Here is a 17,719-nt window from a genome sequence, read left to right on the forward strand (position 1 = left end):
TAAATATCTGTGGCCTGTACTAGAAATTTTTCCCAAATGATGACTCCTGCACTTTATGTGCATTGAGCACCAGCTGCAAGTGGAGATTTGCAGGTGGCCTAGCTGTTTCTGTATTTAAATCTCATTCTACTTTTCCTGGACAACATGGATTTTACAGTGTTGTGAGAAAAGCAGATTCTCTTCCATTTCACAGCTTGCTTTAATCTGAAACGTTATCCAGACAGACTACTTGGTTTGGTGAAGTTCAGCTCTGGCTATTGGAATAAGGAGATGGAATTAGAGGGAGGAATGTGCTTTAAAACTGCTTTGAATTAACTTGGAGTGGTGAAAATCCTTTTAGCTTATCTGTGTATGCGTCACTCGAGATGGTAGGGGGTTGATTAGATCTGAAATTGCTTAGACCTCAGTTGTGGGAGAGGTTGTGCCAGTGGCAGAACTGTTCTAAGATTCCAGCCCTATGCTGCACTTTGCTACCCTGTTTTAGTGTGCTGCCACAGCTGTGTAGGCTTGACCTGGACATCAGCTATATTGATGAAACTCAGCCTAAAATCTTCTTTAAAAAGAAAATGTAGAATAGAAGCAGTCTTGTGGATGTACAGTTATACTGAGCTAATGGTCACCTCAGACGCAAACACGTTTTGCATAACTCATAAGCATTAGGACATTGAATTTGAGTGGTGACTGGCTAAATGGCGTAATATGGTTTGTGTTGTCCACCTTCAGATGAAGAAAAAATACGTAATTATCAGGGTCATTAATTTGAAAGGTGGAAAATATGGAGATAAAATTGTCTTGCTGTCTGAAAACTGACATAAATGATGTGGGTTTTTTTTTTATACAGCATAAGAATAGTGTCAGCACAATGCAGTATTTTACAGGATGGATATACTAGTGAAAAATTACTAATGTGAAGAATTTCTAAGCAGTCACTGTAGATACCTTTCATCTCCTATGAAAAAGCACTCCTTTTTTTCATATATTTAAAATCCACGTTTTTCTTCATAGATACAGAAAGCTGTAGAATGCAGTCATCAATAAAGCCTTATTGAAGAAATGTTTTTGCCATCCAGGGTTCAACTTTGACTTCATTATGAATTTTTTCTGCTTAGTTTTTTAAGTGGTGTCAAATTCTTTGTACTTTTTCCAACTGACAATTCAGAGAATCAGTCAAGCATTTCCATTTAACCTAAAGAGCAGATATTACAGGGATAAAAAATGCAGCTTATAGATTACCCTGTACTCCGCTTCCTCTCCCCTCCCAGCTTTTTGAAATGGCTAGAATTAAGTCTCTAAAATAGTTGAATACTAAACTGTTTTTCACTGCTTTGAGCCTTTTTACGTGTTTCAGTTCAGCAATCACAGGTATTCATACTAGTTACATGTGTTTTGAAATCTTAAAGCTTTGAAACACAGTAAGTGAATAAAGATGCATACCAATTTATAGGGTGAAATTTTTTCTTTTTCCAGAAGAGGTCAGCAGAACTCCATTTCTGATTTGAGACAACTTTGCATGTTTCCTTCACAGAGATAAATTCAAATTAAATTACCTTTTTGTTTCTGGGACAATGCATGAAATTTACAGTATATAGTAAAAATTTTTTCAAATAAAGCTGTATTGAGCATACATGTACTGGCTGTATTATACTTTTAAATGAAAAACTTAAATGGACTTAAGTTCTTGACAAAACAATTTTAAGTCTTAGAGCATCATTATTGCAGACAAGCTAGATTTCTTCCATTTCAGTTGTAAATTTTGCAGGTTTGACCATAAAGCTCTGATTACTATGTGAAAATAGCAAATAACTTTTTCAGTTGCTTTTTCGCAACATTTTTGCAATTTTGCATTTGTCTGCATCATAGCTGTGTTTCTGACTCTAGCCTGCCTAGGGTATGGTAAAATTTTCATTGCACTAATTGTGGTAAAAGTGGATACTTTTTATACCTTTGTCAAATATGAAGAAATTTTATAAATTTCAAACTATACATGGGGGAAAGCAATGGCTGCTATAGATGCCAGATTTCTGCTGTCTCCTAACAAAGTTAACATGCTACTTTAATATTAAACAAAAATAGGTTTGTTCCATATGTGGAGAGAAAAATCTTTCAGTCAAAATCAAGTAAATTGCTCAGATTTTGAATACTGATTATATAGTAGGGACAAGATAAGCCAATGAAATGGGGAAAAAGTCTGCAAATTCACATCAGATATAAGTATATCTGTGCGATGAAGAGCAGTTTGTGGAGAATAGCTTCTTCCTTCTAACTTGGGTGTAGCTAGTTTACAGTGTTCACATGTTAACATTTCAGAATGTCACCTGTAAACTTTTCAGTATGTATGAGCTGGACCATACAAGAAAATGTATGGTTTTGAATGGGAAAGCTGATGAGAACTGAGTTGTATTTGCTTTGTACAGTGAGCTTTGACTTACCTTTATTCCAGGCACAGGTGCTCCAGTCTGCAGCAAAGAAACAGTTTGCAGGAGAAGCAACTGGATTCTGGGCAAAGGCCAAAACTTAAAGTTGGAAGGGACTAGAGGAGTACTTTCTAAATCTTTATTTAAGAGGAAGTCAGGGTTTCCATGCCTGCTCCAAATTTAGCAAAAAGTTGTAACCTGTTGTGTGTATGGCTTGAGACTTATAAGGAAAAGTCTTGGCAGTATTTTGCATGCCTAAATTGAATAACCTTATGGTATTCTTTGATACAAGAGTCAACTAAACTTTGTCTAATTGTCAAATACTACTAGAAAAAGATTTTTTTATTGTCATTTATCTACAGTATCCCACTATGACATCCTGTTGCAGTTCCTGCAGGGAGCATTCCTTCAATTTGTCTTGAATCGCCTGATATCAAAAGCAGATTTTATGACTCTGCATTCCAATCCTATTTCCAGATGAATTGTGAATATATATTAAATGAGAGGTCCTAAAACTGGAGCTAACTAATGGGAAACTCCTCCTTTTGGAAGCACTGTGCATTACTGTACTTTGTTTATTGCTTCTCTAACCTTAGGCCATTGAATGGCCGCTTCCATCTCATGACAAACTTGGCTTAAAACCTTTTAGTGTGAGCCTTCAACGCTTTTTAGAAACTCTGTATCTCAAACACTGTGGTGGGTTGTCCCTGGCTGGACACCAGGTGCTGACCAAAGCTGCTCTATCACTCCCCTCATCAGCTGGACAGGGGAGAGGAAAATATAACAAAAGGCTTGTGGGTCGAGATAACGACAGGGAGAGATCACTCACCAGCTACCATCACAGGCAAAACAGATTCAACTGCGGGAAAATCAGTTCAATTTATTGCCAATCAAATCACCATTATGAGAAATAAAACCACATCTTAAAACACCTTCCCCCCTCCACTCCTCTCTCCTTCCAGGGCTCAACTTCACTCCCGATTTCTCTACGTCCTCCCTGCTGAGCAGCACAGGGGGACGGGGAATGGGGTTTATGGTCAGTTCATTACATGTTGTCTCTGCCACTCCTTCCTCCTCACACTCTTCCTCAGCTCCAGCGTGGGATCCCAACCATGGGGGACAGTCCTTCCACTGAGTCCTTCCCACAGACTGCAGTTCTTCACAAACTGCTGCAGCATGGGTCCCTTCCACAGGGTGCAGTCCTTCAGGAGCAGACTGTTCCAGCATGGGTCCCCCACGGGGTTACAAGTGCCACCAGCAAACCCCCTCCAGTGTGGGCTCCTCTCTCCATGGGTCCACAGGTTTTGCCAGGAGCCTGCTCCAGTGTGGGCTCTCCACAGGGTCACAGCCTCCTTTGGGCACATTCATCTTCTCTGGCATGGGGTCCTCCACAGGCTGCAGGTGGAGATCTGCTCCACTGTGGAGCTCTGTGGGCTGCAGGGGCACAGCCGGTCTCACCATGGTCTTCACCACAGGCTGCAAGGGGAATCTCTGCTCTGGTGCCTGGAGCCCCTCCTGCATAGACCTGAGTGTCTGCAGAGCTGTTTCTCTCACATTTTGTCACTCCTCTTTTCTGGCTGCTGTTGCTCAGCAGTTTTCGCCCTTAAATATGTTACCCCAGAGACGCTACCACTGTCACTGATGGGCTTGGCCTTGGCCAGTGGTGGGTCCATCTTGGAGCCAGCTGGCATTGGCTCTGTGGGACACAGGGGAAGCTTCTAGCAGCTTCTCACAGAAGCCACCCTTGTAGCCTCTCTATTACCAAAAACTTGCCATGCAAACCCAATATTCCAGTTCTCATGTAGAAGCATGTTGATACCTTCAGATATCTCAAATATATCTGTATTAATAATCTGGCCGTTAGATCAACGGACACTTTGTGTCATTTTTGCTTAGAAGATCACTGCGTAGTTGTAAAAATGAAACTTTAAACAAATTTGTGAATCCCTTGAAATGCCATGACTAATTTACTGTGGTATTCAGTTGCGGGAAATTGCTTTGATTGATGCATATTACGGACTTCAGTATTTAAATTTCATATGCTATATTGTAGTTTAGCCCTTTTCATAAGGATCACTTGCCACTCTTCTGTATTCTGTGCTTTAAAGGTTCTCTAGTAAACTTTTTTGGAGTTTACAATATCTCCAGTGGCTATGTATAGAATCTTTCAAAGATTTAATTAAGCATTTTCTGCTCAGAGGTGGAGAAGGTGGCAGAATTGGTGTTTGAAGCAAATAGGAAAATCTGTATGAAGTATTGTGACATGTAGTAAAGGAGAAGCTGAGGGTAAATCAGTGGCAGGGGAAGCAAACTTTTCCCTGTTTTTCTGGATACTGTAAATTTTTGGGATACCTTTTGAATGCCAGTGTTAAAGAATATATTTGTACGTGAATGAACAGATTCCTTTTTTATACTTTCTGTGTGTGTATTTCTAACTTTTCTCTTGGTTAAAGGTGGGGGTCTAGCTTCAGGGTCCTGCACTTTCTTCTCTGTGAGGGTATCTTACGTGCTTGTCTACTCTGAGCTAGTATAAGAAACTGTGACAAAGGAGTTCTCACTTACTCTCTAGGACCTTGCCTGTGGAGTACATATGTTCTGCTTAAACTCTATCAATTGTCAACAGGTCTCTGACATGTCATTTGATTTGTCATTCATAAAAAAATGGTAGCAAGTGTAGTTTCTACAGTGTTAAGGATCCCCGTTATGTACACATTAAACAATTTCTGTAAGCCTGTGAGTTCTTTCAAAGCAGCCTTTGCTGTTGCCTCATTCAGTGCTTGGTTTAGGTATTGAAAAGGACTGAGTAAAGGTTACCTAGGAAGTTATACGTATGATGTGCCCGGATGTCAGAGCATTTGAGACAAGATTTTATTCTTATACCATGGAATAATTAAGCTACAGGCTGTGTCAGTTTCTCACATCTTCTATAGCTGTCTTGTGGAACAACATGAGCATATTTGTAGAGGAATGTACGTTCTTCAAGGCTTTTGGAATAGCTGCTTCAAAATTTGAACTATTTTAAAAGAAAGATGACAACTTGCAGGATGCGTTTTTTTTATTTTTTTTTCAGGGAGCATTCAGCTGACAAATGGTAAAGGAAAATATTAAACCTTGCCGAGAACGGCTTGAGTAGTGATACGTACATTCTACCTATATATGTGTATATATATATAATTAATACAACTTTTACTTTTTGAAAGTTTGCCTTTTATGATTGTCCAGTTGAACATGAAGAACAACAGTTTTTAAGAAAAAAAATGCAGATTTAGTTTTAATTATGACTTATGTAATTATTATCAGGTAATAGCTAAAAGAAAAGAAGATTCTGGAAAAATAAAACTCTTGCTTCATTGGACACCAGAGGACATGTGAGTATATGGCTAATGATATGGTATAAGACTTAAATGGGGAGCAGTTTACAGTGCGGTAAATGAACTGTCTATCACTAAATTATGTTATGCTTTTAAATATTTAAATTAAAGTTTACGTTTTAAAAAATGCCTTTTTAAAAGTAATTTAGAAATCTAAAAAGTAATAAGAAATGCTTTGATTTTTACATTAGCTTTCAAGTCTTTAGACTCCGATACCAGTTTAGGTAAACTGGAAGCTGTATTTTTGAGGCATATTGTCACTATGGGTATTAATAACAAGGATCTCTAATTATTGAATGGAGAGTTCAGGTTAGTTTTGCTAGCCATATGCATAAGGAAATGTTATCGCTGAGACAACTTTGTTTTACCCACTGATTCATCATGATCCTAAAATACTTTTAGGTACTGAAAAATGTACAATCATCAGTGTAACAGTAGAACTACAAGAATCTTTGCCAGTATAATAACCACAGTTGGCCCTTTAAGAAATCCATCTCATATTGCTGCTTGTTTGGATTCTCCCACTGAAGCTTGGAATAATCTTCCAGCATGTTTGGCTGCTTTTTTGTCTTTGGTTTTTCAAAGTTCTGCCTTGTTCCAAATGAGTAGCCTTGTATGTAATTCAGGATGAAGGTACTGCCCTCGGGTAGGCTTGAGACATATGAAGTAGTAAGTGCACTTTTAGAAATAATTTATCTACTTTTTTAAAATAGCTGAGATCTCATCTCTTTCTTCTAACATAGGAAAGAACTTCTATGTAAATATGTTGATCTGAATTGTAAGGAATAGTAGAATAAATGTTTGGTTTCCGCTATGCTGTAGGAGAGCAGTAGGCAGAGTAGTTTTAGGAGAGGCAGTAGCTGTATGGTCCATGTTTTCCACAAGTTTTAAGGCTATTAACTACTTGAAAAGGAAAAAGGTAAGAATAATTATAATAGAATTTATTTCTCGGATCCATACACCAGCATACCAATTCCTAGATCCATACTCCTGCATACAGATGAACTTACTGAGATGTGAACTTACTTAGTTCACATTAAGATGGAAGTTACCAAGACATTTAGTTTGCACTAAGATGAATAGCTGCATAATTAGGTAGGACTTGCAGGTTTAGAGGCTCTTTCTTAAAAGGAACTTCAGTTTTATGAGGAAGATATCTCTAAATTGGTAGAATTTATTAGGTAAGGATATCTGTTTTCAGGTGAAATAGTCCTAGTTCATGCAATTAACTTTTAGAACAAGGGGATCTTTTAGATTCAGTGCAGATTCTTTTAGATTTAAGTGATTGAGTGGGCTGGTGACGCAAAGCCTGAGCATAACAGAAATTTACCTTTGCTTTGGTGAAGTGGCTGAAATTACTCAGTTCTGTAGTGTCCCAAATTAGTCATGTGCAGTAGTGTGAGCTTGGCAGTGCAAATCTATTATAACTTTTATTTGCAGAGGACTAAGGTTTCTGATAAGTTATCTGCAGCAATGTTCGGCATTCTGATGTGATTTTAAAGTGTCTGTAGCTTTTGCTGCTCATTGTAGCACTTGTAGACTGCAAGTTTCAATTCAGCTTGAGAGAGAGTAACTAAAATAGTCTAGTAAAAAGCGTACTTTTTGCTTCCTTCTAGGACAGCTGGTAATACTGTATGTAACAGCATTTTGAAATCAGCTTTATTAAAATAATTAATATTGATTGCATTTGAAGATAAAAGCATTAAAAACATAAAACACTCTAAGAACATGAAAAATGAAAAAAATCAGAGTACTTTTTTTCGAATACAGAGTCGAATGAGGTTTTTGCTCATGCAGATGAATACAATATTAGAATCTCTGCATTGGAGAATACAAGTTATTCAGTAATGTTAAGACATTCCCAATAGAATGTAGATTTGGTTGGTCAGGTCAAAGGAATAAGGTGGGTTTTATATTGGTATTTTTTGTATCTTGGTTGGGTTAGGTAGAGGATATATTTCCTGCACTGAATGATGTAGTTTTGAATTACTGAGTATTCAGCAGATTCAGTTTCATCTTGATTATTACAGTTGAGAACAGCAAATGCAAGGTATCATGGCTCATGTCATCCACCTGTCATACATAGTGAATGTACTCACACTTTAGAATAGTTGAATGCAGTCACGATGGTTACTTTCCATTGTGCTGAGCTGTTCATCAGCCTTTCAGATGGAGCTAGTAATAATGATTTAACTTTTTCTACTCTGATCTTGAGAAACTGTTAAACTGCTCCAGATTCTCTGTGCGTGATCTTGGGAAACTGTTAAACTGCTCCAGATTCTCTGTGCATTAAGTATTTTTTTCAGGAAAAGTAAATACTAGTCTTTAACCTGTTTCTTATACAAGAGGGAAATAACTTTTAAAATTTTTTTTTAGAGCACGAATTTATTCTTTGTGCCGGTATTTCTTAGTTTACTGAGTTGCTGTCTTTATATTTCAAATAGTCTTTGCACGTGAAAAGTTTTCTTACTTGCTCTTTCTATTATTTTGCATCTTCAGCATATAGCTTCTACTAAAAATGTCTTCCAAACGTTGCTTGTAAAAAAAATTAATTTGGCTTCATTTAAAAAAAACCTTATATTTTTTCACATTTCTTGATCCATATTAAACATTAGTAAATATATGGCTTGCCTCTTGAGTGGGGTTCACCTTGCTGCTTTTTTTTTTTTTTTTTTTTTTGGAAGAAAAAAGTTGTTCCGCCTGCCATCTGAAAAGGCAAAAGTATCACTGGAGAAACTTCTTTTCCTACTGGGATAGAAGTTGTCTGTTTCACTTAATTTTTGGGATGGCTTACCCAAAGAACTGAATTTAAGTTACAGCTAGCTTTAATTCCTGAAAAATAGAGATTCCGTTTAATAATTTGCGAAAGCTTGTAAAATTTCATATAGCTTTGATCAGAACTCTTTCATTTAGATAGCCTTAAACGTTGGGTTTCTCAGTTTGAAACTAGTTTCAAAATGTTAGAATTCTTAAGTACAAACTTAAACTTTTTTTCCCCAACCTGAAATTTATTTTTGGCTCCTAGGTCATGTTAAAAAAAAAACAAACAGAAAAAACGCCCAAAACAAACAGCTTTATGTGGGCTGAAAATAATCTCAGGGGCGTGTTGGGTTTTTGTGGTTTTCTTTCTTTTTTTTTTTTCTTCCAATAGTGGAAGCAAAATAGAACACTTGTTCTGCACAGCCTTGGTCACTGTGAACTTTTGGAAGGAGGCAGAAGAGCAGGTTTTCAGTAAGATACTGATGACCTCTGCAAGCCCAGTGCCTCTCTTTAACAAAAAGCTCAGCAGGGCCTTAAAAACCCAATGTGCTTTCAGTAAAAGAAGTGATAATGTAGTAAGCCACTTTGAAGTAGGCATGTTTGGTTTCAAAGAATTTAAGTACAAAACATAGGTCAATTGTGTATGTTATCTCCAGCCCTCTTCCCCAGGTTTCACTGCAAGTGACACTAGAGCAACAATTCCCTTTAATGTGTAAAGAGCAAGTTTTATTCCATTTCACAATGAGAACTGTTACGTAGCCAAAATATTTTGTGGTGATTGCCTGGATTCCCTCAGAAGATAATCAGTTTACTTCAGCAAAGTTGGTGCATTTTGACATTGAAAGCTTTGAACTTGGAGTAAGCAAATTAGTGTAACTTGAAGCTTGGTGCCTGCAGTATATTCTGGCATATAACTCCTACTTTTTTGACAGCATGAAGGAATTTTATGCCCAGTAAAATATTTTCAAATATCTGTTATTTTTTCCTGCTACCCATTTTCACATTAAACTGTTAAAATGGAGAATGTAGTACTATTACCACTGTATGTTTGGTTTCGTATTCTTCTAGAATAATCTAAATTCTGTTTAATATCTCTTTCACACTGAGAACTTGGAAAACTTTGAAGTATAATGTGTAAAGATGGGCTGTCTTGTCCTCATTCCAGTGAAGATGCTTTTTAACCAGTGAAATGTGAAGAATACTTAAAAAAAAATTCATATGTACTAGTTTACCACGTAATTTTATGGTAAGAAAAACGGTTGATCTTTTTTGAATATTTTTATTTTATTTATTTATTCATAGTCTGCCTGATGTGTGGGTAAATGAAAGTGAGCGACATCAGTTAAAAACTAAAGTAGTTCATTTATCAAAACTACCAAAAGATACTGCCTTGCTTCTGGACCCAAACATATACAGGTAACGTCCTAATTTTGAAACTTTCCTTACTTAAATATAGTCTTAAGCCTCACTTAACTTTTTGACGTTGGAAAATCAGGATTGCTAATGTATTATACACCAGACCAGGGAGCCTCGATCCTGTCAGCGTCCAGGAGTTAAGTTCTGAGGTCTTAAATTGTTTCAGAATTACTTAACTTCTTGAACTGAACTCTAGTTACTGAGAAATGGGGAATGTGTGTATTTACCAAGTGTATTTTACTTTTTTGTGCTTGGTGTACAGAAATTCTAGTAAAGGAGGTACATACAGTGGAATCCTGAAAGATCACTTCTGTTAAGATCACATACTGGTTTGTATACCAATTTTTTTAAAGTCCAAATTTATCTTCTATATTCAACTGTAATACATGCAGTATTACCTTGAAATCTGTACTTGTATACAAGTACTGTTATTTTTTAATACAAGATTCTTTAGAGGGGGACAGAAGGGGACAGTACACGTTACTTGTCTTTAAGCTGCATTCACATTTGTGTTTTTAGGACTTCAGGTTGGCTTCTAATCCAACTTGTTTCTAATAATTTCCTGATTATTTTTCCCCCTCTCTTTATTAGTGTGCTCACATAATTTTCAGTACCCACAGTTCTGTGTGTGTACAGTTTTTAAAGGTAATCTGAAATGCTTAACTTACTCTTAAGTTTTTGAACGTCCAAAGATACACATTTATGGGATTATAGTAAAAATTCATGAAAATGGGTCGGGGGGAAAAAAGGTGGGGTTTTGGTTTTTTTTTTTTCCATAACCAAAGTTCAGTGTTCCTATGTTTCTTCCTTAACATCCAGTGACCTATTGTCTAAAGGAATAACTAGAACCCTAATCTGAGGTCTTGATATGTGATAAGCCTTTCAGTTCACCTTTAATATTCAGTGTATTTCACTAATCAAATTAATGAAAACTTGGTTTGCAATATGAAAATAAATCATTGTACTATATCTGCTATATTTGTAAAGTATTTAAACTACTTACTTTAGCATATGGATTACTGATGTTAACAGTAAATCATAAAAATGTTACGAGGAAATTGGATGGTGTGTTTTAAAACTGCTTAACACGGTGACTATATCATAATCTAATTTAGGTGTTAATCATCTTTATATTGATTACCTTTGCAGAACTTTGATTTGAAAAGGAAAAAATAACCTTTTAAGATAAAACTGTAGTGATCTTTGGGATTAAGTCCTCTGAGAAAAATGAGCAACCTGTGTCTACCTCTCCCAAATAAAATTAAGGTCCCATCACATAATGTTGTACTAGATCTTCAGCAGTATAGATCAGCATGTGATTAAAAAGAGCTTTGGGACCAACTGTGGGAGATAAAGAAATAAAGTTGAAGACCGAAACTTTGCAAGGGAAGAAAATGGTTAAGGGAATTCAGTGACAACGATTAATGTCATGCTAAAATGACGACTCCAATAGAAAGTGTGAAATAATTATCTGAAATGTATGCTAATAGGGATCGTCAGAAATGGCTTTCAGTTTTAATCAAATTAAATGAAAGTAGATTTTATCTAGTCATGATTTCTTAATATACTCTAGCTGACTCAAATTCACATCTTGGGGTTTTTATGTAAAACTGTACTATCTTCTTTTACAGAACAATGCCCCAGAAGAGGTTGAAGAGGTAAAAACCAAGCAAGTGGGGACACCCGCAGTCTTAGTCACTGACAATGGATTTAGAAATAAAGTTGCACATTAGTCAAATCCCATCCTTTTTTTTTTTCTTAGATAAATATTTATGCTTAGTGTAAACATTCTGTGAATGAAGTTGATGCTTCTGTGGAATATATTAATATATTACTGTATATCCACATTTTCATGGAATGGTACAGTGGGAGACTGAGCAAACACTCTTCTGGCAACTTAGTGGAACAACTAAAAGGCTTTGCATGCTTGCTTCCTTAAGCTGCTTTTTTTCTTTAGTGATTACAGTAGTTCATATTTGAAGAAAAGAGAAAGTAACCATCACCATTTACTCACAATTGCCAGGAGAACTGTTAACAATCTATTGGGCTTCTTGTCAATGTTAACTAAATATAACACATGCCAGACTATAAAACTACTACCAAGGGATTATCCTGTTGCCCTTTGAGTATGGTGGATAGTAATCATTTGTCACTTGTAATCTTGTGTCCTTTTGCAGATCCCTAAAATATGTTGGATTATAATGTTTAAACAAATGTTGATGGAATGCTTGTCTTTTCCAGTCAACGATGAATACATATAGTACGGTTTAAAGATGTTAAAGAGTGTTGCAGTATGTCTGACCCCCTTTTCAGGAGTAGTATAGTATGTTAATGAGATCTGCTTTTATGTGATCCATATCAATGGACGGTTTTTGAAAAACCTTTACTTAAGCAGTTAGTGTTACTGGTGTTTTATTTTACTTTTTTGGCCCTTTAGGATCCACGTTCACTTGTAAAGTATACTTTTTTATTTGGCCTGATGTTTTCTAGATGTAAAGAAGATGGTATTTTTTAAAAAAATAATCTAGAAATTCAATCCTTTATGCACCAAAGTTGGCTTTGAAAAGGAAAGTGAAATCATTTTCTTGCTTAATAAGCAAGAAGCAATGGATTTTTTTAACTGACAAATAGAGATGTGTCTAACCTGTTAGTCTTTGTATGGAGACAAAAATGTTGCATATAGATAATAGGACATTGCTTGTAAATATTTCAGCAGATTTGTAATATATTTTTATATTATGAAATGTACTGTAGATGTTTTTCTAGAGGCATGAAAGTTAAAATGTATATATTAAGGTAGAAATAATATTGAAGGATATTGTAATTCACTAGTGCTGCCAGAAGAATTGTTTAAAAAAAGCACCTTCCTTAACAATAAAAAAAAAAACCTTCTTTTACATACCTAAGGGACTATATACTACTGTTAATATCGGTTGTAAGAACAAAAATACATTGAACGTCCTTCCCAGAAATCTTAGAGGGATGAATAGTACCCATAATTAATTCATGGCGCTCCTTTCTAATAGTGAACATGAAATTAGTCTTTTCCTTACTATTGGAAGGAACTAATATGTAAAATTTGTATGGAGATATGCAGTCAAACTGCAGAGTTAGTCCTCCTTATTGGGGAGGAATTTACTACAGTGAAACTAATAACCAGCAATTTTTACACTAAATTTTTATTAAATAGAATAAAACTTAAAGTAACCCTTTGGTTGCACAAGTGAGCATATCCTAATATAATACAAATGCATTCTGCATTGGTACTGACATGAGAGTCTTGCTTAGCTCCAGTGGGTTAAAAATGTTACTTATATACACACAAAAAAAAATCTTATCAAACAAAATGAAGTGCAGATTAAAAGCACCACTAATATAAGATGTTCTGGAATGGTTGTTTAATAAGGGTATTATTCATAAAATCTGTAGTGATGTGACTTTATTTTTGAAAAAAATGCAGTGTTTTGGGTTTTTTTTTTTGCTTGAGCACTTCACCTACTGCTTTTTCTGTACCTATAAAGTAATCCATAATCTTTGTTTCTTTTTTGAATTTGTTATAAAATTGCCAAATAGAAGTGTTTCAGATATAGTTTGTATTTGTATTTTTTTAATTTTATTGCTTCATGAGTTTCTTGTAAGTCATTTATAATTGACAGATGATTGTAGACCTTGCCTGAGTATTTTTTCTAATAAAACAAAGCAAACAAAACTCATTAGCTTCAAAATTGTTAGATTTCAATGAAGTTTTCAAAGATAAATATAAAAATGTCACTATATCTTTATTTCCCCTGTAAGTAGTAACATGCATACATTTATGAAATGGGGAATTCATGGATTCGAATTATGTATTGTTCATGTAGACTGTGATTTTTCTCTTCTTGGGCTTGAGAAAAGTATTATCTGATGTTCTCATCGTACAGCTTCTGCCTTGGAAGGAAAAATCAGTTTAAACTCAAAACAACTGTGAACAAATGGATACATCTGCATTATTTAAACTTTCCATAGTAGTCAAAAGGTAAGCGGACATTTGGTTGTTTTCTACCTTGAAGTTATCAAAGTGAATTGCTAAAATTATTTATGCTTGAAAGTTGTTTGTATTCTACAAATTATGTAATTACTTGGTGGTTTATGTTTCAAATGGCAGTCATGTTCTCCTAAAGCTCTGCTTCAGTTTTTGTGTGTGCCCCTAGATGAATTTCAGTTTTGTTAGAGTACGAGATACATGGAAACTGGCACAGTGTGCTGGGAGGCATCGGTCACTTTGTTCTGAAAAAAAATCTTAGTGCTGTTATTGTTATTCTTGAAAAGTGTTGATGAAATAATTGGTCCCTCCCCTTTTTGAGTAGTTCCCTGTGCTCTCTTCTGGGATGTAACATACATAGGTTTCCTCCTGTCTTTCTCAAGAACATTTTTTTAAAAATAGGTTTTCCAAATACCTACACGATGCATTTCCTGTCAGCTGGAGTGTTTATTTTCTTTGTAGAGAAATGTCACCAAGACAAACCTGTAGTTACCTTACCCTCACTGCAGTCTGTTTCCAGAGTGTTTTAATGAGTAACTATGTAAATACCCTAAATTTATACTTTTTTGCTGAGAGGTTCTGTATTATCTTTAACACACTACTGAAGGTGAGCAAAAGAAAATTACTAATTTTACAGTTAAATCATGGCAAAATATTCCGCAGTGTGTATTCCATGAGGAGAGGCTGAGGGAGCTGGACAAATTCAGCCTGGAAAAGAGAAGGCTGAAAAGAAGAAGGGAGGAAGGGAAAAAAAGAAGGGGAACCTAACAAGAGTGTTCCTGTTCCTAAGAATTTACCAAGAAGGTAGAGCCAAGCTGACTTAAAACTGCACAGCAGGAGGTTGAGAGTCTGTGGTCATAAATTGAAATGGCATATTTTTTTCACTATGAGGATAGTCAGGCGTTGGAATAGATTATTCCCAGAGACCCCGGAAATCTCTGTTCTTGATGTCTTTCAAGATCCAGACAAAGCTCTGAGTAACGTGGTCTGGATTCAATGTTGTTAGTGTTGCACTGAGCAGGAGATTTGACCAGATGCTCCCTTGGAGGTCCCTCCCAACATTAATTATTCTGTGTTTCTGTGATTTGGAACTAAGTAGGCTTTCTGTTCCAGCCCACAAGCTCAGGGAGACATCAGCTATCTTTAGATCACATTAGCAAGCTGTTCATATGTTCATAGATCATGGCTAGAGTTGGAGCTGTTTGAACTGAAAGTATATTAGCTGTGGCAGTTACTTGGATCTGGGGCTGTAGTCTGTGTTTGTTTTGGTCTGCTGCATGCTCGAACTACCCTGGCACTGTCATCTTAAGGTAGATGCTGATCCTTGAGGATGTGGGTCAGAAAAGGACTTGGGATAGAATGTTTACTCCTTCACTGTTGGGTGACACCAGCAAGGGTTTTAAGAAATCTCAAATGTGTTTGTGAGTGTCTTGGGTTATCTTACTTCTTGGATGCCTTTGAAAAGGAAGTGCTGAATCAAGCTCTTTGAGAGTTACACTTTTCAGGAGTTGCAGTGCACCCAAATAACTGTGCCCAAAATCACCAGTCCTTTAGGAATGTGTTGGCTTGCATTTTACAGTTTTCTGAAGCTGAGTGGTAGTGTTTTTTGAGTGAGGAGTGCTGTTTTGGGAACCAAGAACATCTCTGGCTTTTGCTTAAGTGGATGGAAATTCTTGTCTGGGAAGACTTCCTAGCATTTGAGCATAGCATACAGCTGATTGTTTGATACTAGATCTCATTCTATCTACTAAAGCACTTTAGAGCAGAAACACATCAGTTCTTTTCTAATTCTTATTTCATATAAGTTTCTCTGAAGTCACTCTGACTTTGTAGATTTTAGGCAAAATGCCTAATTTGCAATACTGTGGGTTTTTTAAAATTCTCTGTTAAGTAATTCTATAAGTAGTTTCCAATTTAAATTACATATTAAATCTGGACTAGCTTCATTTGGGGACAGATAGGTTAATTATTTTTAAATCTGCATTATTTTTGATAATAAGAATTCAAGTGGTTGATTTGTGTTCCTTTCAGTTTTTCAGTGCAGCATGTGAATTGATTACCATAGAACACCAGTCTTATTTAATACTTAAATCTGAAATTGATGAGATATCCTCACTTAATTCTTTCTTGCCTTGATTTTTTTTAAAACTTGCCTGTGAACCTATCATAAGTATTTCTCTTGTCACATTAATATGTGGTATTGACAGGTACAACGGGCGGAGGGGGAATGAGGAAAGTTGGTTTTTTTAAAAGCAGCTGAATCTGTGGTTTCTTTCAGTCATTTTCTATGAGTTGTTAAGTAGACATTCTCTGAATGGGTCCTATAGGCACATGGCTCTGACAGTAAAATAAACAGTTTGACCCATAAAGCAAGGCATTTTGGCAAAACTTTCCAGCAGCAGAAGATGGTCTTATCATATGGATTTTCTTAGTCAAGTAAAGATCTGTTAGTTTTCCTGGTGTTTACTTATTCCAAGCAAAGAAAACTCTTTGGTAAACTATGCTGCTTCAACTTCTATTAAAATTTTTTGAATTATGTATTCTGGGGACACACACCCCATATCCCCTGTACTACAGGTCTGAGCAATACAGTGGAAAAAGTATTTTAAACCCAAGAATATCCATTTGTTCATGCCTTTTCAATAAGGCCCCTTTTTCTAAAATTCTATGTGCTTGCACTTACATAAACCAAATTTAGACAAAAAGAATGAATACTCATTAATACAGCTGTAGTCTTCTAGTGCTTATAATGAGAAGAATCAGGTAGAAATACTAGAGGTGAATTTCTCAAAGTGTATTTGGGAAGGATTATTACAGTGCTGAAGAGCTTCACTGTTGTAATCTCTATTATAATATTTTTTCTAACACAGGATAAACTAAAATATGACCAACAATAAAACCTCATACTCCTGGAAGATGAGGATTTTTTTTTTAACCATTTATTTTGTTACACTTCCCTGAATATGGCTGACAAACTAGAGAAAAAAACTACATGTTCGCTATGCTGTCAAATCTCAGGTTATTTCCCAGAGGGAGAGAGAAACTAGACATTAATGTTTTGCGTTTAAAGCAGAACATTGGTTCCAGGAGACGGGAGGTGTGAATTTACTCTTTGCAGGTAAGAAACTGTGGTGATGAGCGTAGACCAATGTTGCAACCCGTATTTTTGGATTTTGACTGGAAATGGCAATATTGAGACTTTGCTTTTCTACTGTATTACAGCAGCTGTCCTTAAAGCGGAAAGTTCTTCCCAGACTATATGTCCATGTGTCTTACTGCATACTGTAGTACGAAAATTACTGTCTGCAGTAATCTACAGAGTATGTGTGTTTGTATTTTGATACAGTTTCATGAAAATCCTTTGTAATAACTGCTTTGTATTTTTCTTCATTTTAATGACATGTATAGTTGGAATACTGTTGTCTACTCGTAAGGTTTTGTAATCCTTAAAGTTTAACCAACTTGCTTATGTTTTCTGTCCAGTACTTTCTGTGCTAATTCATTTACACTATATTATAGCACACAGTACTACAAGTACAGAGGTGGACCAAAGTAAAGTTCTGCCTGTACCCATAATTCTTGTGTGCCCTAATTTTTGAAAACTTGCCTTGCAACCTCATCTTAAAGTACTTCTATCTGTAATTTCTTAAATGATTTAAATATATATACCAATTCCAGTATACCAATTCCAATGATCTTACCATCACTTTCTGTGGTGATATCCACAAGGCTCACTG

The 17,719-nt window shown here is 35.9% G+C and overlaps 1 protein-coding gene across 1 annotated transcript in view; it reads left to right on the top strand.

Annotated features, from left to right (window-relative positions):
• The window catches only part of AEBP2 (AE binding protein 2), a 30,951-nt gene extending 18,781 nt beyond the window's left edge, over positions 1-12,170 (top strand). Inside the window, exons 5-7 of the mRNA XM_010288984.1 lie at positions 5,715-5,782; positions 9,848-9,961; positions 11,593-12,170. Coding sequence (XP_010287286.1) covers positions 5,715-5,782; positions 9,848-9,961; positions 11,593-11,623 — 213 coding nt within the window. The 3' untranslated portion in view covers positions 11,624-12,170. The remainder of the gene's footprint in view (positions 1-5,714; positions 5,783-9,847; positions 9,962-11,592) is intronic.
• The last annotated feature ends 5,549 nt before the right edge of the window (positions 12,171-17,719 follow it).

This window comes from Phaethon lepturus, unplaced genomic scaffold, assembly GCF_000687285.1.
Source record: "Phaethon lepturus isolate BGI_N335 unplaced genomic scaffold, ASM68728v1 scaffold9286, whole genome shotgun sequence".
Taxonomy (NCBI): domain Eukaryota; kingdom Metazoa; phylum Chordata; class Aves; order Phaethontiformes; family Phaethontidae; genus Phaethon; species Phaethon lepturus.